Source organism: Aotus nancymaae, unplaced genomic scaffold (genome assembly GCF_030222135.1).
Source record: "Aotus nancymaae isolate 86718 unplaced genomic scaffold, 86718_ANA_hifiasm-v0.15.2.pri h1tg000057l, whole genome shotgun sequence".
Taxonomy (NCBI): Eukaryota; Metazoa; Chordata; class Mammalia; order Primates; family Aotidae; genus Aotus; species Aotus nancymaae.
The window spans coordinates 19,538,974-19,562,406 of NW_026988471.1; the positions used below are offsets into that span (position 1 = coordinate 19,538,974).

The 23,433-nt window shown below is 39.0% G+C and overlaps 1 protein-coding gene across 6 annotated transcripts in view; it reads right to left on the reverse strand.

The window, feature by feature from the left end:
• LDAH (lipid droplet associated hydrolase) overlaps positions 1 to 23,433 on the reverse strand; it is a 130,643-nt gene that overhangs the window by 73,451 nt on the left and 33,759 nt on the right. For 4 of the 6 annotated variants that reach the window (XM_012453347.3, XM_012453348.3, XM_012453349.3 and 1 more), the window contains exon 4: positions 8,405 to 8,574. In XM_012453347.3, coding sequence (XP_012308770.1) covers positions 8,405 to 8,574 — 170 coding nt within the window. The other 2 variants (XM_012453350.2, XM_064363888.1) reach the window with 2 other exon arrangements.

The window sequence follows — 23,433 nt, forward strand, 5'->3', positions numbered from 1 at the left end:
ATGACTGACTTGGTCATATGATTTGCTCTGTCAAATAAAATTTGAGGAGTGACAATTGTCACTTCCAGGAAGAGGTTTTAAAATGCAGGTATGGTTCACTATTCCCTTTAGATCCTCTGCCACGGGACTTGAATATTCCAGATAGACACTACTCCCTCAATCTGGATTCTGGAGAAAGTCTGCATAGAGAGATCTTCATAGGGACAGCCTACCCTCAAAGGATTTGCATCACGAACAAGAAACAAATCTTTGTTGTTAAAAGCCATTGACACTGTGTTATTATAGCACAGTCTACTCTGCCTTGACTGATCCATTGGTTGCAACCCACTGAAGTGATTTGGGGATCCATTAATGGATTGTAGCCAATAGTTTCGAAAATTATTATACCTTCTGCCTCTTTCTGACTTCTTCTTCTTCCTCCTCCTCCTCCTGATGGCAGCAGCAGGCCGTCTGCAGTGGGGAGGCACGGGTGGTGGCGGCAGAAGTGGCTGCAGGAGCAGCAATGGCGGTGGTAGGTCCCCTGTGCTCCATGTCCCCAAGGGAGCTGACTGCAACGCCCGCTTTGGAGACCAGCCAGCAGTGCAGGGTCCCTGTGCCTTGGGATGAGGCTCTGCACAGGGCTGCCTGGGGCTCTGTCCCCAAGGTCTGCCCTGCATCAGGGTGACCACCAGGCCTGACACTCCTGATGGCCAGGCCAGGGCCTGCAATCCACTCCTGGAGGTGTGCATTTGGCAGGGCCACAATCCAGGCAAGGGGGAGCTCCTGGCTGCCCCTGAATGCCAGGGCCATTAGGGGAGCTTGTGATGCTGCCCTTGCCCTGACACTGGTCTAGGCCCAGCAAGGACCTAGAGCCCCTGCCCCAGGCTGTGAGCGGGTGCAGCTGGGCTTCATGCTCCACGGAGCCACCAGAGCCGGGAGCAGGGAGAAGCCCAAGTCAGGGCTTTGGACCCAGGCCTCTCTGTCCTCCCCTTGCCCTTGAAGGCTTGGAAAGGCCTGCTCCCACTGTCTGGCCTCTCTCTGCTCCTGGTACCTGCTCTGATTTTGGAGTAGAGTTGAGGCCGAGCCTGGGCACTGTCATAGCCCAACCAGGTCTGTGCACACTTAAGACAGCAATAACATGGCAGTTCCCTGCTACCTCAGCCCCCTCTGGACTTCGGGTACTGACAAGCATGGGGGGAGGTTAAGGGAGGGTGCTGAGAGTGGCTCAGCACTGGCCTGCAGATGCCCCTTGGTATGAGCAACCTGGGCACCAGGGATGCTGGCAGGAGACAGATGGACTATTGGGCAAAAGGGGAAGCATCCCTGATGAAGTGCTACCTTCAGGCCACGAAGGGCCTGAAGGCAAGGGGGCAGGCTGCTAGTCCCATAGACCAGGGTGGGGGACTTGTGGTGCCCTTTCTGGACCCACCCGTGGCTGCCCATGGACCAATTAATGGTCACTTCCTTCTGAGGCCCATCAAAGACCTGTGCTCAGCCAGAGCAGAGCAGAGGACAGAGAGACAAAGGGACGACCTGCTGCAGAATGGAGCTACTATCTCTGCCAAGAGAGGCAGACAAAGGGAAAACCTGCCTGTAGAGAGGAGCCACCTATTCTAGGGCCTTCTCTTTGCCAAGAGCTTCAGGATGGGATGACCAGCTGCAGAGAGGAGCTGCTGTCTCTGCTGAGAGCTACATACTTGTCAGGCCGAACAGTTGCAGAAAGGAGCTACCCTCTCTGCTAGGAGCTGAACGCTAATTGGGACACCCTGGCTACAGAGAGGAGCTGTCCACTGCAGGTCTTCTCTGAGCTGCTCTATTGCTCAATTAAAGCTCCTCTCTGTCTTGCTCACCCTCCACTTGTCTGCATACCTCATTCTTCCTGGTCGCAGGACAGGAACTCGGGACCTGATGAGTGGTGAGGCTAAAAGAGTTTCTGTTACACAGACAGGACTGAAACATGCCCACTGCTTGCCACGTTGTGGGTGAAGAGAAGGAGAGAAAAGCTGCAGCTCTTCAGGGAGCCCAGACCTAGGAGTTCCCCGAGCCATAGCTGTGACTCCCTCTTTGGGGCCCTGTGGTTCCTGGCATCTCTAAGCTTCTGGGTGCCACCGTATTCCCTAGTGCCAGTTGGGGAAGCTGCTTGTGGTGCGCCTGGTCCAGCCGCAGCCTTGCAGAAAGCTGGTGCCCATGCTGGCACGTGGAGTTGCCTGCCTCATGGCAGCAGCCAGCATGTCTGAGTGTGCAGTGGTCAGACCCCACGCTTGCTCATACACACCCCCCATCACTCCATGCCCGACCCTAGTCTCCCTTGGAGGCATGGGATCCAGGTCATCAGCATGAGCTGAGTGCAGCCTGTCAGGCAGAGTGGGTGCAATGAGCCCAGTGGGCCTGAGCAAAACTCAGGCAAAGGTGCCGCCAGCCACAGGTTTCCGGCCAGAAAAGCAACACTTCAAAGATCCTGTAACACCCCTTTATGGCAAATAAAGTAATTCTCTCAATATACATTTATGACCTCTCTCTTTTTTCAACAATCTCCCTAGGCAATTTTATCCCTTACACTGTCTTTATTATTTCTTACTTGGACTAGTAAACTTTCCTGTCACCTAGATGTGCACTTTTCATACAGCACTTTTTCTCTCTCCCTCTCATTTTCCTTTTCTAGGAGAGATTAATTTATCTGATGCATGACTGCTATCATCAGAGATCCTTCATGGCTTTCTGCCACACTCTCCACACTCCCTAGCCCAGCTTTTTGTCCATCTCTATTGACCTGGAATCTCACATCCGACTGATCCCTCCAGGCACACTCTGCTGCAACCAAGTCCCACACCTACTGCCCTCTCTCTGTGCCCAGTGATAAAAACCATTTCTCTTCATGCTGTCCCCTTGCTTAGAATGCACAGTAACCACCCCCCTCATGCCACCATATCAAATCCTCTACTTCCAGATACAACTCCTCCTTCAGTGGCCCTGAAGCTCTTCCAGGAAGCTTTTTCTGAGCTTCCAAGGTAGAAGACACCTCTCTCCACAAAACATTCAGAGTGTTACAGTACTGCCTCATTGTGCATTTCATGTCTTGTCACTTAATCTAGGGATAGGACTCTGACAAAATTTACTATGACAAATGAGTTATTTCCTATTCTTCTCCCCCGCTCCAGATTATCTCAACTGTTGAACACAGCGAGTGACATTATATGAATACTTCTTACAAGCATGTCTAACTTTGACAGCAGACATGAAGGTTCAGCAGAATAGCGTTTAAACTACAATCTCAATAATCTCATTGTTGGAGAACACTGAAGCTATTTTTTCCCTAGTATGGATGAGGTATATTCCTGAATCAACATATACATGATTAACATGCTATTCTAATTATTTTAGTAAAGTTTTGAAAGATTCTCAGCGTAGTTGTATTTTGAGTCTCTAAAATTTTGAGTTTTAAAGTGCCCTAAAGCATCCTTTTTGAGGATCTAAAAAGAAGAGACAAAAAGGCTATGAGTGATAACAACACCCACACATTTAATGCTGTCAAATTTACTCATTTATCTTTATTTAGGACCTGTTCATTCATACTGAAAAAGATGATAATGTGGCTATCAGTTTTCTCTGCCCATAGCAAATTAGCAGCAATAAATTAGAAGTAGGGAAGAGAAGGGGTACTGAACACTGAGAGGGGAGATAGAAAAACTAAAATAGACACACATGAAACATTTTTTTTAAATGAAAAAACACTATCACTTAAGAAATTTCAGGACACAGGCACATTCCTTTTCATTACATTTTATTCTGGTACAACACTATCCAAATAATAGTGTTATTACCACTGCCCTTAAATAACTACGAAAAAATTCCTCCATAGTCAATATGCATTGCTGAAGAAGGCAGATAAGCAAACAATATATTTTAGACAAATTTTTATCCAGTTGGAAAAAACAGTCTGGTCCTTAAAGCAGTGACTTTATAAGTAATCTGGAAATTTCATTCAGAGAGAAGACATTTTTGTCAACCACACAAAGGAAACACGAAGGCCAAATAATATAAAAAATTAAGTTTATGAAGGATCTGATATCCCTGGAAGAGGAGGACATGTTATCATTAAAGGTTATATAAATTATTAGAGGAAAATCAAAATTATATTACTTGAAGTTCACCCCAAGACTCAGTGCAGAATCACTGAACTGAACTTTATGGAAAAGATTTACTGGCAAAATCAGGTGACACATTTTTAACATATAGAGGGTTGATGATAAGAAAAAGAAGATTCTAGATAGCAGGGATAAGATTACTACTTCTCTCCTTCTGTATTAGTCTCCCCTCACCCCAACATACAACCCTGAAATTGCTAGAGCTTTCAGGGGTTTCCTACTCCTGAAGCACCAACACAATGAGTCACACGACCCTAGCAGTTGTATGTACTGCAGGACACGCTGACTGCTATCAGCCACAGGCTGAAGGAGCCATCGACACCTTCTTAGATTCTTTTTATACTCACAGCTAATACCAGTATACCCCACCCCAGATTCAGAACCAAAGCTGAATCCTGGCAAGGGACCTTTTTCTCACTTTCCATTGATAAAATGAAAGATGGGGTCAGATTGTCTCTGAAGCCTATCTCAGTTCTAAGATCCTATAACTCTAAAAACAATTATGTTTATTATTGTAAGTCATGATAGCTACTATTTAACAGACTTCCAATTACCTATTTGCTCAAGTTTCTCCTTAAATTCCCTGTATTGAGCATTACTTTCAAAATATATGAAGAATATCTCTAATTCTATGTATGGAATTTGTTTAGATAAACAAATAATTTTAAATACCAGATTTTTTTTAAACGGGCAATTTTTTTTAGTATATTAAAATACAGGTCAGACAATATATCTGACATATACAATAAGTCTCTTAAAATTATCTAAGACCAAGTTGCCTATAACTAGTTATGAAAATACTGCAAAGAGCTGAACCAAAATAAAACTAAATAAACCAGCTAGCTACTAAACTACACATATGTCCTCAAAATCTTACGAGTCAAATATTCCAGTAAAAATAAAAGAAGAGATGGAAACACAAGTTTCTTATTATCACACTTCATATGTTATAAAACATAATAGCTAACTTATTTTTGGCAAAATGATTAAGGATTGTAACATTCTGGCTTACACAAACTTATTTGTCAAATGCATCTTAAATGGAGCATGTCATGCTAACTTCAGGCATGCAGGCACTGTGGTGTCTTAGCGCAGCCCAGAGACACTGAAATTTCGACACTTTGGCTGGGATCACACCACCAATATTCACTGACCCAGGTGTTTAATGGGGGCTGGGGATGGGGTGGGGAATTTCGACAATGTAGTTAATTGAAACCAGATAATGCTTCTGAATAATAATTTAAAAATCATACAGATGTTCAGTGCTCCCACCATCCCCCAAAATAAGTGACCTTTTGGACAACTTATTGCACACATTATTTTCTAGCCTACACCCTTTTTAAGAAGATAAAACACAGCTTCACATATCTTTCTGAAAACTCTATAATCAGTTTCAGTTGTGTCTCCACAAATAAAGTAGCTTAAGCTCGTGTTCCATCTTTGTTTCGCCTTTTCACCACTGTTCCTGCAAGAGCAAGGACACCTGAAGGCAGGACAATAATTAGAAAGTTATGATGCTGAAAAAGCTATAAGAAAGCACATTAACCTTGGGATGCATTCTACTTCTTTCCCAATAGACATTGTGAATATGAGCCCAAAAGAGAGAAGGGTTCAAGATCATTTTCAAATACACAAAAGAGAAACCACACATCACATGCAGAATAGATCTGGAGCAAACACAAAAACCTAAACAGATCTGTGATTAATACTAGCCTGTGATAAGCTCAGAAATGAGCGTGTTCTTCTCTATGCTTACAGAATAGTAATGCTATTATTCCAAATATATAAGTATCCTTTTTAATGTTTTTAAAGCATTTAGGACACCTGGAACAACTAACAACAAATAATTATATTTCATGTCAGTTTGCTACATTTTTTTTGACAGGACCAAGTCACTGCCTATACCAGAAAATAAATGCAGTACTTTAATTAATGTACATCCCATGTCCATGTGCTTGACTGCACAACACACAGTGAAATTCTAATTTTAGAGTGGTGGGGTATGCAGCTCTGACACAGCTCCCAATGCCCTTTACCTCCTAGTATTCATGCCCTTGTATAATTCTCTTGAGTGCGGGCTGGACCTGGTGACTTGATTCAAACAAGAATACAGGAAACGTGATGGGATGTCACTTTGTAACTGGGTTACAGCCTGTGACTTTCATCTGCTAGCAGGCTGTCTCCTTGGCTCTTCTTCCAGGCTTGTTCTAATAAAGCAAGCTAGACAGACCGACATGTTAAGGAAGGTGGTCTCTACCCAACTGCCACCATTGAATGATGACCCTCTGTCCAACAACTCTCAAGCAGCAGGATCCTGCCAATCACCACAGCAGTGAGCCTGGATGCAGATCCGTCTCAACTAAAGCCTTCCGATAAGATTGCAGCCCTGGAAGACATGTTGGTTAAAATCTTGGGAGAGTCCCTGAAGCAGAGAACCCAGCTAAGCTGTGGCCAGACTTCTGACCAGAAACTATGAGTGAAGAAATGTGTATTGTTTTACACTGCTAAGTTTTGGGGCAATTTGATACACAGCAGTAGATACCTAATATGGTAGTTAACCTAATGACTGAGACAATGACTCTAGAGTTATTCCACAACAATAATAATAATAGCTAATATTTATTTGGAACTTTAAAGTTCCAGATGTCATTCTTAATACTTTATATAATTCCTCACAAAAATGCTTTGAAGAACATATTATTATCTCCATTTTACAAATGAGGAAACTGAGGTTGAGACTCAAAACTGAGGTGGAGACTCAATAATTTGTCTAAGATCAGACAGACTAAAAAAAAAATGACAATAAATATTGGAACCTAGGTGTCCTGGTTCTAGTGCCAGAACTCACAGCAACTACACAAGTGGAACCACTAAGAGGCAGGGCTGCTGGACACCATAAAGATGGCAACCACATGACACAGTAATAGAGGAGGCTTCAAAGGCACAAAAGAGATTAGAAGCTGTGGAAAATGCTAAAAGCAAAAATAAAGCCTGCATTCTGATTAAGACATCTTATGTAGGGAAGAAACCCCACAGAGTAGACAATAATACAGTGAATGGAGTACAACCTTGAATTTATTGAATTCACAGGTAGAAATGAAAAATATGTTTTCTTATACCCAATAAAAGAAAATTTAAAACCTCCATTTGGTATTAAAAACCACAGCAAGGGAGGCTATAATTGTACATTTTCCAAGGACAATTATGAGTAAGAAGCAAGCAGGTCAAGCTGGCGAGAAAAGGAGTGAACACTTAGTGAGCTGTGAGACCCCACTGAAGGTATTTTATCCCATGGAGTGAGAAACGGTCAAAATCCTAGCACAAAGCAGCCACAAAGGGATCATGTCCTATCTTGGCTTCAGATTACTAGGTTTAACAGCACTCCATACTCCCACACCACCTGAACTTGAACAGGGCAGCAGGTATCATATCAATTGGTTAGACTGTCTCCTCAGACTCCATGCTCTCCTACTTCAAAGACTCTCTTACTCACAGGGATGTCCTCAAAACATAGCACAGGGTCTGACACACGGAAAGGGCTTAATATACTTTTGTTGAATAAAGAAATGAATTATCTTGTGAGTTGCATCCATTCAGTAAGTTATTTCAATGGTATATGTTAGTGAAAATATAAGTTTTTGTTTTGCTTTACATCTCTTACAGTTCACTTGCTTTCCTGGGCACTTTAAATAGGTCTTTGTGTCTCTAGTGCCTCACTCAGTATCTGGCACAGACTGGTACCCAATAAATATTTTTGAGTATTTGTGAATGTGTGTCTCAAAAAGGCTTCCAAGATACAGAACAGGTAAGGATCTGGATTTATGTCTTAATAAAGACGTAGTGTTCCATAAAGACAGCTGTTTGCCTATCAGTGATGATAATGACACATTTCTTTCTTCTGAGAGAAAGCAAGAATATTTATAAAATACCCTCCCATAAAAGACAGATTCTTGTTTAGGTCTTACCTAGTGACTATTCTTAAATATTTCTTGATAAAAAACAGCAAGTAATATGTAACATAAGAACTCCAGATAACCCTAGATTCAAAAACATTCTTTCAGAAACTTCCTATCTCCCCAGGCATTATTCTTTGAAACATTATGAACACATATTCACATAAGCCCATGGTAATATGGAGGTAAGAGTAAAGGCAGCAACCAAATATCCCTCTCCCTATTTTATTAATCAACTAAACAAGAGACATAAGAGCATAGGAAAGGTGAGGAGGATTTGTGCAGACACACAGTCAAGCACCCAGTCACCTCCAGAGGCCTACTTACTGGGAGATCAGGGACTCGCTTCAGCATCTGAAGAGTGAAATAGCTGCCTATCGAATGGCCAATGAGCACAAGCTTCATGTCCTTTGGCACATGAGTTCTCAGGAAAGCTAGTTTGTGCTCTATTTGTCCATTCAGGCCATAGATGTCCTTAATTTCTTGAGCATTTGAATCTATAAGAAAAAATATGAGGATGTTTTCATTCAGTAAGTAATCACTGAAAAAATATCAAGAGAAAGATAACAATAATGATAAAAGTAGTTACCATTTATCAAAAGCCTACAGTGTGCCAGTTATAATATTAGACACTCATTATATTAACCAATTTTCACAACAATCTGGGAAGAAAGCATTATCACCTGCATTTGATAGATGAAAATCTCAATGCTCATAGATGTCAGGTGACAGATTAGCAGTCACAAACTTAAGTGGAAGAGGTGAGATTCAAATTCAGGTCTCCAAATTCTCAAAGTCCATGAACTTTCAATGATTCCATGTATTACTGTTAGCTTAGGCCAGTGGTTCTCAAACTTGATCATGCATCAGAATTCCCTTGAAGGCTTGTGAAAACAGATTGCTGGGCTCTACACCATAGAGTTTCTGTTTCAGTAGGTCTAGGTTGGGGCCTGAGAGGTTGCATTTCCAAGTTTCCAGGAGATATTGATGCACTGGTCCCAGCACCACACATTGAGAACCAGATGCTTAGGCTAACTTATATTATTAATAGACAACTAAAAAAGTCCATGACATGGTTTAATCATTTTAGATAATCTTTGTTTATTTGTTTAAAGAACCCAGACTGAAAAACTTAAGTAGAAATGTTAAAAACTGTATCTTTTAAATAACCAACACACTCCTGACCTGAAATATTCTCCCTCCCTGTCACAAATGAACTGCTTTTCTAGATTCTTCAAGATCTAATTAAAACTTTACCTAGCTAATCCTCAAAAAAAGTAATGAGCTCTCCTCTGTGCCTAAACAGTACCTGACTCTTTTATTATAGCACTTTATTAAACTTGTTGATTGTCTGTTTGTATGTTTATTTCCTCTCTTAGGCTGTGAGCTCCTTGAAGGCAAGGTCCATCCATCTTTTCATCTGTGTCCTGTGACTAGTACACAGCAAATGTTATTGTTGAATGAAAATTGGAACTGACTAGATTATCTCTGAGGATGCTGGTTGCTATGAGTGTAGAAAACTTGAATAGGTTTTCCCTATGAACATATACACAACCCATTGACAGGGTATAATATTTCAAAATATCACAAGACAGTCAACTGCTTCCTAAAATTTGAATGACTGAACATTGAATTTCTTGCTCTCATGACTTGCAAGGCATTGATGGGAATTATAATCGGTATGGCTCATTCAAAAGGCACCCCAAACTCTGAAAAACTATTCTTCCGTTTGTTTGTACATGGTTTTTTTTTTGCTCATCTCCCCTTTTAGTCTAAGTCCTCTTCATCCTACAAACTTGAAACAAGCATTATCTCCTTTGAGAGACCTTTTTATAATTCATTACATGAGGAGTAAAGTAGCTCTCCTTTCAGTTTCCACAACGTCCCTGTTATTTATCTCACTATACTACTCCTAATTCACTCCTAGTTTACAATTCAGGTCTTGCTTATCAGTGCTCCCCGAAGTCCAGCATACAGTTATTGAAAGCGTTTTATTGACTCAATGAGGCTTACTTCCCTATTTGCGTAGTACTATTAATCTCCCAGGTAAAACATGTTCTGCTCTCACTCTTTTTCCCAGGTCAGCTTACAAATCATCCTCCATTTAACAAGAAAGTTCAGCATGAAACAGAATGAGAAGAGAGAGAATCTGGAACCTGACTTTGATAGGACTTCTAATGGCTCCAAATCCACCTTTTTATGCACAAAATATTATACTTAGGTTTGAATAGTTTATACCCTGCTTCTCTAATCACTCTACCCAAAAGTTATCATATCATTCTTCGATATGAAAAAGACACAACAATATTAATATTTGCATCCCAAGTTCTTTTCAAAATATGCAGCATTTGGAAATGTCCAAGTCTTCCTTTTGTTGGGACAGTAGGTGCAGTACAAAGAGCGCAGGCTCTGGAGATGAGATAAACCTGGGTTTAAATCTCAGCTCAGCATCTCCCTAACTGTGTGACTTGAGCAAATCCTTTAACCTAGGCTTCAGTTTCCTCATACACAAAATAGAGATAATAATGGCTTCTGTTTAAGTATCTGACATAAACAGATAAATAAAAGCTATGACTGCCATCATTTCAATTCCTGTTATTTAAGTCCTCCTCCAAATATATACCAAGAACATTTACATGGTTAGAGCAAAGAGAAAGAAAATGAGCTAAATATTCTAAAAAGTCATTGACACCATAAATGAGGTCCTAAAACATTATATTTCAGATAAACTTTAAAGGACATTATAAATCAGAATATTTCAGAGGTACATCTGGCTTTACCTCTGGGAACTACTCAGTAGATTTCCAAGAAGAACACACTACTTGTTAGTGTTTGCAGAAGTGGTAAGATTAATGGGGAAAGTACTTTCTAAAAATAAACAATGATAGAAAATTCAAACGTGCTATCGTTTTAAATTTATTTTTTATCTTGTATATTTAGTTTTTGAGACAGAGTCTCATCTGTTGCCCAGGCTGGAGTGCAGTGGCACAATCTCGGCTCACTGCAACCTCCACCTCCTGGGTTCAAGCAATTCTCATGCCTCAGACTCCCAAGTAGCTGGGATTACAGGCGTGCACACCAGGTCCAGTGAATTTTTGTAGAGACAGGGTTTCAGCATGTTGGCCAGGCTGGTCTCAAATTCCTGACCTCAGGTGATCCACCTGCCTCGGCTTCCCAAAGTGCTGGGATTATAGGCGTGAGTCACCACTCCCAGCCTATCTTTTTAAATTTTACTAGTGAATAAAATTCTGGATATTATTTTACTAGCAAAAAATGAAAAGTTAAAAGAACATATACTTGAATATATATTTTCATTCCTCTTATTTTAATAGTAATGTATTATGAAAAAATGCTAGTAATTATTACTCTTCATAAAATGCAGAAAAAACACATTCAATTGTATCAAAACCAGAAGAATGCTAATATGGAAATCATTTGTACCATTCTTTCTATAAGGAAAATATACTCCAAGTTATAATCAATGAAGCACATTTGCAGCATAATCTCTTTCTAAATTGAGAACTACCCGAATTGGTGATTGACAATCCAATCCACCACATCATTAACAATAAATAGTCCTAAGTATCACACTGAGAATTTCCTCTTGGAACCTGAGCCCATTTCTTAGACCCATCTCTATTAGATATCACTTCACAGCTCATCTATCGGTTCTAGAGTTTATTTCAAAAGATACACACAACTTGTTCTCAAATAGTAGAGAAATTAATATCAGTATTTCACATTTACTTTTTGTCTAATCGTTCAAATTTGCTGCTCCAGTTATTAAACTTATTAAGCAGTTATTAAAATTGCTTTCAGTTTTTAATTCCCTTATAGCCTCAGAACACAGATAAATCTGATGATGATTATTTTCTTCATTTTACATGAACTAAATTGACTAGTCTAACAGAAAACAGTGACTAGTTGGCCCTTGGTATTATTGGAAGTACAGACATAAATAAAATATACTACCTTTGCCTTCGAGGAGATCATAATCTACTAAGAGGAAACACACATAGATAAAAACACAATTATTAAATGCCAAAGTTAAGTATCTCAAGCATTTGCTTGAGGAAAGAACAGAGTTTACTGGATCACAATACAAAGGTAATGACCCTTAGATTCATAAAAAGTACTGCATCTTTCCCCATTCTACCAAAGATAAATAACTAGAAGATATTCTATACTACATGCACATTACTATAAATGTATATGTTTAACTATGTATCTGAATCCAAGCAAAACGGTTTAAATTTAACTGTATATTTAACTACCATTCATATATATAAATGGCTATATCTTGACTATAAATGCATAAGTCCAACTATTTATTTTCATACAAACAGTATTTATAGGTCATCTCTGACCACAGAACAGACAAGACTGGAGATTAGCACTACATATGCCTTTGGTAGGACTGAGTCTGCAGACAGTAACTACTTCTTACACCAGAATTTGCTCAGCTACTAAACTCTTCCATTTTGCCCCTATCATTACTCCAAAGCTGCATCTTAATAACTTCAACAACTTACATGTAAAAAATCAAAGACTAAAAATAATATTTCATATTTTAAAGAATTCTTTGATCAAGATGAAAATACAGTTTCCTAGTGAAGCATGTTCTCACTCTAAGTGGGAGCTGAACACTGAGAACGCATGGACACAGAGAGGGGAACGCTACACACCAGGTCCGTTGAGGGGTGGGGGTGAGGGAAGGGAACTTAGAGAACAACAGGACAATAGGTGTAGCAAACCACCATGGCACATGTATACCTATGTAACAAACCTGCACATTCTGCACATTTATCCTTTTTTCTTTTTAGAAGAAATAAAAAAAAAAGAAAATACAGTTTCCTCTTTAGGAATTTTTTTTTAAATACACACAAGAAATCATACGCTGTTCACCATATATATACATGTATATAAATATATATAACTAAAAATATAAAAAGAGACATGAAGGATTTACTCTAAATTCATGATAGAACTAGAGATGGGATACAAAGAACGAAACTTTTTCTGTATTGTTTTATTTCACTTATTTTGTTAACAAAAAAATTTATGTAATTATGGCAATGTTAACTGTCAATTGTGAGTAATAGAATCTTTGACTGTTACGTAACTGTGTTTTTCTATGGTTTTAAAAATTTCTTAAAATAAATTAACAGAAGCCCCCAAGGATTTTCTGGGTTCATACTAAGTATCAGTGAATTGGCTCAGGGAGAACTGTGGTCCCTAATTCTGTATGCTTGCCTAGTTGATCGATCCAAAAGGCCTTCCTTTCACATCTGTCCTGAGGTTACTAAGCTAAAGTGAGAGTACATCATCAATTGCCAGCTCCCTCCCTAAGTATTCTGTAAGCTCCTTGTAACTAAACTCCCTCCCTAAGTATTCTGTAAGCTCCTTGTAACTAAACTCTGGTACAACTCTGTTAGCTCTTAAAGTATGCATCAGAGTGAGGCGGATGGGAGATAATCATTCTATTTAACACTGCTATCTTATTTAGAAAACAAATTTTAAAATTTGTAAACCCCAAGCATATGTCTTATAAAATAATTTTTAATTATTATTCTCCAAACAGATGGTGAAAAGCACAGTCATCAAATTATGCTTCCCACTTAACTAAAACCAATTATCTGCTAAGGACCTCGACCGACAGTCCTTAGCAGGAAACAGGAGAGCGATTCAGCAAGGAGAACATAATATTATAGACTTAGCAAACAATAAAAGCAAAAAGCCTAAAACGTGTGTTACTTTTTATTGTAAAGTGTTACTTGGAAAAAGCAATGAGTTCTGTGGCTACTCGTGGTTATAGGGAGAGGTGAAGCATAAGGTTAAAAAGGAAGGCTGAGTCTAGATGAAGTCTAATGAAAGCTAGAAATCATGCTGGTTTCATTTTAGCAGATAAAAAGATTACCTAAAAGAGTTACACAATCTTGCAACTAATGATGAATTTGAGTCATGTTTATCCAAAGAAACAATAAACTACTCTCACTGTGGCCCTCCAAATAGAGCTTCACACCAAGGAGTTGTGACTCGGTTCTGTGATCAGTGAGAAGATACCTACAGACTGCCAAGAGAGGAGCGCACAGTCTGGTCTGCGTTATGGACGTTAACTGCAATACTCACTCTCCCTACTTCTTCTGTCTGCCCTGGGACTCTAACAATTTGCTTAATTCCTAACTTCTTCTCTTGCTCTGCACTTTGCTTTTTTGCTTTTCTGACCACAGATTTACTTGCTTTCATTTCTAGGGACGGTGAGCCCTGAGACTTGACTGGTTGTTTCGGCTTTGGGCTCTTCTGGTCATTCCATCTTACCTCCATGTTGCCCTATCACTCCCAGTCCTGGCAAGAGAGAAAGCTCCACTGGGTTTTCTCTATTTCTTTCTATTTGGGGGACTTCAGTGAGAATAGTTTATTGTTTCTTTGGATAAGCACGACTCAAATTCATCATTGGTTACAAGATTGTGTATCATTTTTAGGTAATGTTTTTAGCGCTAAAACGAAACCACCATGATGTCTAGCTTTCATTTCATACTTTCTAAACAAATGACTTGAAATAGTTGATAATGAATTTTCCATCATGTATGCTGACTCTATAGCAAATCAAATCCAGAAAACAGTTTACACTCCCAACTCCTCAAATTATCTTTTCACACTTTTTTCCCCCTGAATCATCTCCTTCTGACATTGGTGAACATCTGTTCTTCCAATTATATTCAACTTATGATTGTGATAATGTGGTCTACTAGAATATTATTTCCAACTGTTCATAATTTTAACATGTGCTAATATGAAGCAAAACATACTTTCAACATTTGATGTGTGGTGGTTATACCTTATGCCCTTTTTCTCAATGACATATTTCTCACACCATTTTTTGCATGCCAGAAAACCAGTACCTTAGGATAATCTTGGACAGTGAATAATGTATCTGTCTGCCTTTCCAAAGCAACTATAGCATATATTTGCAAACATAACCTCCAATGTATACAAAAGATGAGAGCAGAACTATTCTAGCTGAATGGGGGGCTGGTAAGGCCCAGAGCCCTACTTAGCCTTCATAGAACTTTTGAGCTACTCAGAATATAGAAAGTCACAAACCTAAAAGGTGGAGACTGGCAAGCAATTCTAACTCTTTGGATACCCTCGTGACAGGACACTTAATAACCTAGTAGGTTGTCAATAAGTCTTTGATGATAACGAGTTGCTCTTTCACCCTCTCCAGAAACCACAGCTTCCTTTGGCCCTATGGTGGCCCTTTGGGCTAATGCCTCTAGATGGCACTGTTCTCATTAGGTAGCAAAGAACTTAGGTTCTAATTACTGAGTTATTAACCCAATAGTACACAAGCAGGCCAAATAGAGATAAACACAGTCAAAGTAAAGTTATAAATAATAAGACGTCAATTTAAAATAAGAATTTAAGGTGTTTTCTAAAAATTCAGACACACGACAGATACTTTCTACTGGTTTTCCTCATTAGTGTTTCTTGGTGAAGATCTAAGGGCAGTAGTTTTGAAAATGTGGTCCCAGGACTAGCAGCATCAGTATTACCTGGGAACTTATTAGAAATGCAAATTCTTCGGTCCCACCCCAGATCTACTGAATCAACGACTCAGAGGGTAGCCACCTGTGTTTTAATAAACCCTCCAGGTGATTTTGATGCATGCCAAAAAACACCGCATCAAGGGTGATAGTCTGTTTTCAACTTTCAAAGTTACCATTCACTTTTTGTTCAAATGTTTGCTTCTGTCTTTAGTATGACTTAAGATAGCTCACTTAATCATGACCATATCCTTTTAATGTATGCTGAACTCAGTTTGCTAGTATTCCATTGAGAATTTTTGCATGTATGTCCCTCAAGGATATTGATCTATACTTTTCTCGTTTTCTCATTCAGCTTTGGTGGTTTAATTTCTTTAACAGATATAGTCTATTCAGATTATCTCTTTTTCCTTGTGTGAGTTTTGGGAGCTTGTATCTTTCAATAAATTGGTCCATTTTATCTAAGTTTATGGTTCTTTTATTATCTATGGAATCCACAGCAATGAATCTTCTTTTCTTTCTGAATACTTATAATTTCCGTCTTCTCTTTTTTCCCCATTGGTTAGCCTGGCTACAAGTTTATTAATTTTATTAGTCATTCTCAATAACTAGCTTTTGGTTTGTTGATTTTTTTCTAATAGTTTCTTGTTTTCAACTTCATTGATTTGTGTTCCCATTTTTATCATCTTTTCTTCTCTTTGCTTTAGGCTTAAATTGTTCTTCTTCTCTAGTGTCATAAGGCAGAAACTTAGGTAACTGACTTTAGATCTTCCTTCTTTTCTAATATATGCAGTCAATGCTATAAATTTCCTTCTAAGCACTAGTTTTGCTATATCCAACAAATTTTTATAAATAGTATTTCCACTTTCATTTAGTTCAAAATATTTTTATGTTACTCTTGAGACTTCAATAACTCATGTGTTATTTAAAAGTGGGTTATTTAATTTCTAAATATATTGGGATTTCCGAGCTATGTTTCTGTTGTTGACTTCTAGTTTAATTCCATTGTGGCCTAAGAGCATACCTTGTATAATTTATATTCTTTTAAGTTTGTTAAGGTATGTTTTATGGCCAAGAATGTGGTCTATCTTGGTGAATTCTCCATGTGTACTTGAGAAGAGTGTGTATTCTGCTATTGTTAGATGAAGTAGCCTATAAATGTCAATTAAATAAATTCAACTGATGGTGCAATTCAGTTCAACTATATCTTTACTGTCTTTCTGTTTGCTGGATCTATTAATTATAGAAAAAGAATTGCTGAAGTTTCCACTTATAATAGTACAGTCTATCAGTTCTGCCTCCTGCATGCTGACATTTGTTGTTAGGTACATATTTGTTAAGGATTGTTATGTTTCCTTGAAAAACGAATGGTATTGTCATTATGCAATGCCCCTTTTTATCCCTTCCTTGTTCTAAAGCCTGCTTTATCTAAAATCAAAATAGCTACTCCAGCTTTTTTTTGATTAGTGCTACCATGGTATATCTCTGTATATCCCTTTACTAGCAAACATATCTGTGTCTTTACATTCAAAGTTTTTTTTTCTTTTTTTAAAAGACAGGGTCTCACCCTGTTGCCTAAGCTGGAGTGCAGTGGCATGATCTCGGCTCATCGCAGCCTTAATCTCCCGGGTTCAAGTGATCTGCCCACCTCAGCCTCCTGAGTAGGTTGGACCACAGGTACATGCCAGCATGCCGAGCTAATTTTTGCATTTTTCTGCAGATATAGAGTTTCATCATGTTGCCCAGGCTGGCCTCAAACTCCTGGGCTCAAGCAATCTGTTGGCCTCATCCTCCCAAAGTGCTAGTATTACAGGTGTGTATAACTGTGCCTGGCCCTAGAGTGGGTTTCTTGTAGACAACATATAGTTGGATCTCCCCCACTACTTCAACAATCTGTGTATTTTAATTGGTGTATTTAGACCATTCACATTTAAAGTGATTACTGAGGCTGGGCGTGGTGGTTTACGCCTGTAATGCCAGCACTTTGGGAGGCCAGGGCAGGTAGATCACTTGAGCCCAGGAGTTCAAGACCAGCCCAGGCAACATGGCAAAACCCTGTCCCTATAACAAAATACAAAATGCTGAGATACACACTTCTGGTCTCAGCTACTTAGAAGGCTGAGGTGGGATGACCACTTGAGCCTGGGTGAGTTGCGATGGCACCACTTCCCTCCAGCCTGGGTGACAGAGTGAGACTGTGTCTCTAAATAAATAAATAAAGTGATTACTGATATAGTTGAATTAATATCTAGTATATTTATAAATGTTTCCTGTTTGTTATACCGCTTTTTTCTTTTTAAAATCTTACTGTCTTATACATTTCTAGCTTTGAGCATTTTAAATGATCTAACATTCTCTCTTTTTCTCATAATAATTATGCTTATTTAAAAAAATTTTTTTTGGCTGGGCACGGTGGCTCATGCCTGTAATTCCAGCACTTTGGGAAGCTGAGGTGGGCAGATCGCTTGAGCCCAGGAGTTCTAAGACCAGCCTGGGCAATATGGCGAAACCTTGCAGCTACTAAAAATCCCAAAATTAGCCAGGTGTGGTGGTACGTGCCAGTAGTCCCAGCTACTCAGGAGGCTGAGGTGGGAGGATCACCTGAGCCTGGCAGGGTGAGGCTGCAGTAGGCCAAGACTGTACTAAGGCACTCCAGCCTGGGCAACAGAGTGAGACCCTGTCTCAAAAAAATAAAAAAAAATTTTTTTTTTTAGTGGTTGTCCTAGAATTTGCCATATATACTTAATTTAAGTTCATCTGAAGTAACACTATACCACTTCATCTTTAGTCCAGGTATGTTACAACTGAGTATTTCCAATTCCTCTCTTCCATCCCAACAACATTACTGATATTCATTTTATTTATCCATGTTATAATCACCCAACATACTGTTACTTTTATTACTTTGAATAAACAGCTATCTATCAGATCAATTTAGAATAAGAAAAATAAACTTTTTGAACCTTTATTCCTTCTCCCATGCTCTTCTTTATACAGATTTGAGTTTCTGATCTCTATCACTATCTTTTCCCCTCAAGAACTTCTTTTAACATTTCTTGCATGGTAGGTCTCCAGCAACAAATTTCCTCAGCTGCTGTTAGTCTGAAAAAGTCTTTATTTCTCCTTTACTTTTGAAGGATAATTTCACTAGAGATAGGAATCCAGGTTGGTGGTATTTTTCATTCGACACTGAATATTTTACCCCATTCTCCTCTTTGTTGAATGATTTCTGACAAGAAGTTCCCTGTAATTCTAATCTTTGTTCTTTTATAGGTAAGGTACTTTTTCCTCTGCCTACTTTCAAGATTTTGCCTTTGGTTTTTTGCAACTTAAATATGACATATGTATGTGTACATCCTTAGCATTTACCCTGCTTAGTGTGCGCTGAGATTCCTAGACCTGCGTTTTGTCATCTGGCATTAAGTACTTCAACTATATCTGCTCCAGTTTCTTTTTTCTTGATCTGGTATTCTAATTACGCATACGTATTACCCCTTTTGAAATTGTCCCACAACTGTTGGATATGCTGTATTTTTATAAATTACTGTTTTTTCTCTTTGCATTTCAGTTAGGAAAGTTTCTATTAACCTATTTCTTCAGCACACTGATTCTGTCCTCAGCTGCGTCCAGCCTGCTGGTGAGTCCATCAAAGGCATTTTTCATTTTTGTTACGGTGTTTTCTAATATTTCTTTTTGAGTCTTTCTTAAGAGTTCCCTACTCTCTGCTTGCATTACCCATCTGTTCTTGCATGCTACTTCTTCCATTAGAGTCCTCAACGTAGTAATCATAGTTACTTTAAATTCCTGATCTGATAATTCTAAAATTAGTAATAAGTATATATCTGACTCTATTTCTGATGCTTGCTTTGTCTCTTCTGGCTGTTTTTTTCTTACCTTTTACAATGCCTTCTAATTTTATTTTTTGCTTAAAGCTGGACGTGATGTATTTAGTAGGAACAAAGTAAATAGCTATGTGTCAATTATGTTAATGTGGCTAGAAGCTGGGCTATGCTTTTTTTTTTTTTTAGACAGGGTGTCACTCTGACTCTGTTGCCCGGGCTGGAGTGCAGTGGCACGATCTCGGCTCACTGCAACCTCTGCCTCCCGGGTTCAAGCAATTCTCCCGTCTCAATCTCCTGAGTAGCTGGGAGTACAGGCGTGTACCACCATGCCTGGCTAATTTTGTATTTTTAGTAGAGTCAGGGTTTCATCATGTTGGCTAGGCTGGTCTCACACTCCTAACCTCAAGTGACCTGCCCACCTCAGCCTCCCAAAGTGCTGGGATTATGGGCGTGAGCCACCACACCCAGCCAGGGCTATACTTAACGTTTGTTGCAGCTATAGGTATCAGAAACTTCAGTTTCCTCTAATATTCTTGTTTTTTTTCTCTCTGTTGTCTTTGGTTTTCCCTAAGAATTCCTTCTTAAATAGAGTTTGTGTCTTGCAGCTCCTACAGTTATTATCCTACAGTACTATTATTAAGGTAGAGGCCTGTTGACATACATGGTGGTAAAATGAGGAGGGAAGCATCCTATAATGTAATGATTAAACCTCAGTCTTTCAGTGGGCCTGAATGCTTGTGCTGTGATCTTCAAAAGTGTTTGTCATCTTTTTTTTTTTCCCTCCAGCATGTGAGACAGGAAGGTTAGAGGAAGATGGAGTTGGCTAACTGTCCTTCTCCTAGGTTGGATAAAGCTCTGGAACTCTTTTTCCCTTGTAAAGTAAGCCATGTTATTGAGAATACTCTGGACATACTGCAAAATGCTTACTTCTCTTTTACCCCTAACAAAAACCATAGGGGACATTTCTCAAATTTTCACAAAAGAACCTGATAAGCTTCCTAGAGGCAATACCCATGCAAGTGAGGAAGTCCCCCAAGAATAGGCTTGCAGAAGTTTGTTACTCTCAAAATAGTCTGTACTTTGCCCTCAGCAATTCATCCAAATCACCATTTATGTATTCTACATAAATGGCACTAGTGTCTTCTGCTTCGGATAAGCTGATCTTCATTGTATTGCCTTGTCTCTCCAGATTTCAGGTAACAATTTGTCCTGTGACCTCAATTCTCTGAAAGGTCTAAGAAAAATTATTTTTAGTTTTGTTCAGCTTTTTTTCTTTTCTTTCTTTTTTTTTTCTTTTTTTTTTTTTTTTTTGAGATAGAGTCTCAAGAACAGTGACACAGTCTTGGCTCACTGCAACCTCCACCTCCCAGGTTCAAGCAATTCTTATGTCTTGGCATCCCGAGTAGCTAGGATTACAGGCAAGTGCCACCATGCCTGGCTAATTTTGGTACTTTTAGTAAAGGTGCAGTTTTGCCTTGCTGGCCAGGCTGGTCTCAAATTCTTGGCCTCATGTGATCCGCCCACCTCGGCCTCCCAAAGTGCTGGGATTACAGGCATGAGCCACCACACTCAGCCTCAGCTTTTCTCCTATTGCAAGGAGAAGAATGACAAATTCCAAGTTCTACGTGTCAGAGCTGAAACTGGAAGTCCACTATTTATTTTTAAAAAATTCTATACTAAATATTTTCTTAATGCATAACATATGCCAACTATAAGTTTTGAATAGGTAGTAAGAAGCAAATAAATGCTGAAAAAAATACCCTAAAAATCTAAATGTAACTATTTCACTAAGGTTTAAGACACATACTTCATCATGATATTGTCATAGGGGTAAAAGCACTAAAAACATGGTCCCTGGTGATACTATTCCTAGTTGCTTACTTCGACCTAGAAAATATCTGAACTATTACACAAAGCATTAATGTCATTGGAAAATCTCATCTCTTAGTGCCAAGGTCCTAATGTTTATTAGGTTTTAGGTTGAAATGTTTAAGCATAATTGAAACAAAACATTATGAAGTTTTAGTATTCCTTTTCAACCTTTAACTTATAGGATACTGATTTTTTATTTTCTTATTCAGTTTTCCATACTAATTTTTTAAATAAGAATATATAACTTTCTAATATAATACAATAAAGGAAGGTAATCCATTTTGAAATTATACAATATACTTCCTTGCAGCTAAATGGTCAGCTGCAAAATGCAAGGTTAACAATTAGATAAAACTAGATAAATTGATACGGTTTATCTGACATGCAATATTTACCCAAATTTATAACAGATTAGTAAACTAATCTTTTTCAGGTTTTCAGAAGAGTTCACATATGCAATTGTATGTATTGCCACCATATTCAAATTTTAAAATAGAGACAAAAAATTGTGTTTAATATGAAGCTCAGAGGCTGAAGTCAGCAAATACAATTAAATATAATCAAACCAGCCTTCAATATCACTTGAGATAATTCACAGAGCACAGGCTTTTATATGTTCAAACTTGTACATCACTGTCTAAAAGAATCATGCATATATAATAATGAAGACTACAGATGTAAAATGTAACTTTATCGTATAATATCTTTAAAACTTAGAAGCTCAATAAACACAAAAAGATGCACATATCACCAGAGAGATGCACAAGAACCAGAAGCAAACTAGACAATGATGTCACAGCCACCTCGATCTCATCTCAAATTAACTAAAGGAAACCCCTTAGAACAAAACACTCTTGAATGGAATGCCTAGGGAGCATTCCACGTTATACTTTCTGAAACTGTCCCACAACTCTTGGATGTGCTGTACTTTTATAAAGTTATGTTTATGTTTTATGAAGTTATATTTAAGTTATGTTTGTCTTTTTTTTTCTCATTTTTTATTTTTTGAAACTGTGAACATGCTAGAATTCTCACAAATTTAAAGGAGGTAGTTTGCATCTCCATGGTATTACTTCTTCCATTTAGAAGTCTTGCAGCATGGAGTCCTGGTCTCTCCCCAGCTTTCAGGGTTCCTCTCAAACTGGCCCTGCTTAGCAGTAACATCCCTACTAAATTTTGCTCCCTTCTGTGCTATTCCTTCTGTCTGTTGGACCTCTGCACCCACCTCCACACCCTAAATCCAAATCTTATTCAATTGTCAAAACCAACTGTTACGGTCTGAATGCTTACATGGACCCCAAATCCATAGGAGAAACCCTATGCCCAAATGTGATGCTATTAAGAGATGGAGGGGGTGCCTTTGGCAAGTAATTAGGATTAGTTGGGGTCATAAGGGTGAAGCCCTCTAGAGTCCCAAGAGAGCTTGCCTCCTCTGTCCACCATGAGAGGACAGCAAGAATGCCACCTGTGAATCAGAAAGTAGGTCTTCATCAGATGTTGAATTTGCCAGTGCCTTGATCTTGGAGCTCGAGTCTCAAAAAATTATGAGAAATAAATTTCTATTTTCATACGCTACTTAGTCTGTGGTATTTTGCTATAGCAGCCCAAACTGACTAAGACACATACCTACTCCACAAAGTCTCTCCTAACCCACACTGTATTTTCTCCTTTGTTTACTCCTGAGGTGTCTACATGATTAGCAGGCCACAGTTTATCACTTAATCATTCTCTAAATATGAGAGAGAAAGCTTCTTTCAAGTAAAGAACATGGTTTATAACAGGGGTTCCCAACCCGTCTGTGGCCTGTTAGGAACTCGGCGACACAGATGAAGGTGGGTGTGTGATGGGCGAGTGAGCATTACCGCTGAGCTCTGCCTCCTGTCAGATCAGCGGCAGCATTAGATTCTCATAGGAGTACCCTGTTGTGAACTGTGCATGCGAGAGCTAGGTTGCACACCTGATAATCTGAGGTGAAACAGTTTCATCCGGAAAACCATCCCCCTGGTCCCGGTCCGTGGAAAAATTGTCTTCCACAAAACTGGTCCCGGGTGCCAAAAAGATTGGGGAATGCTAGTTTATAATACTTTTCTCCACC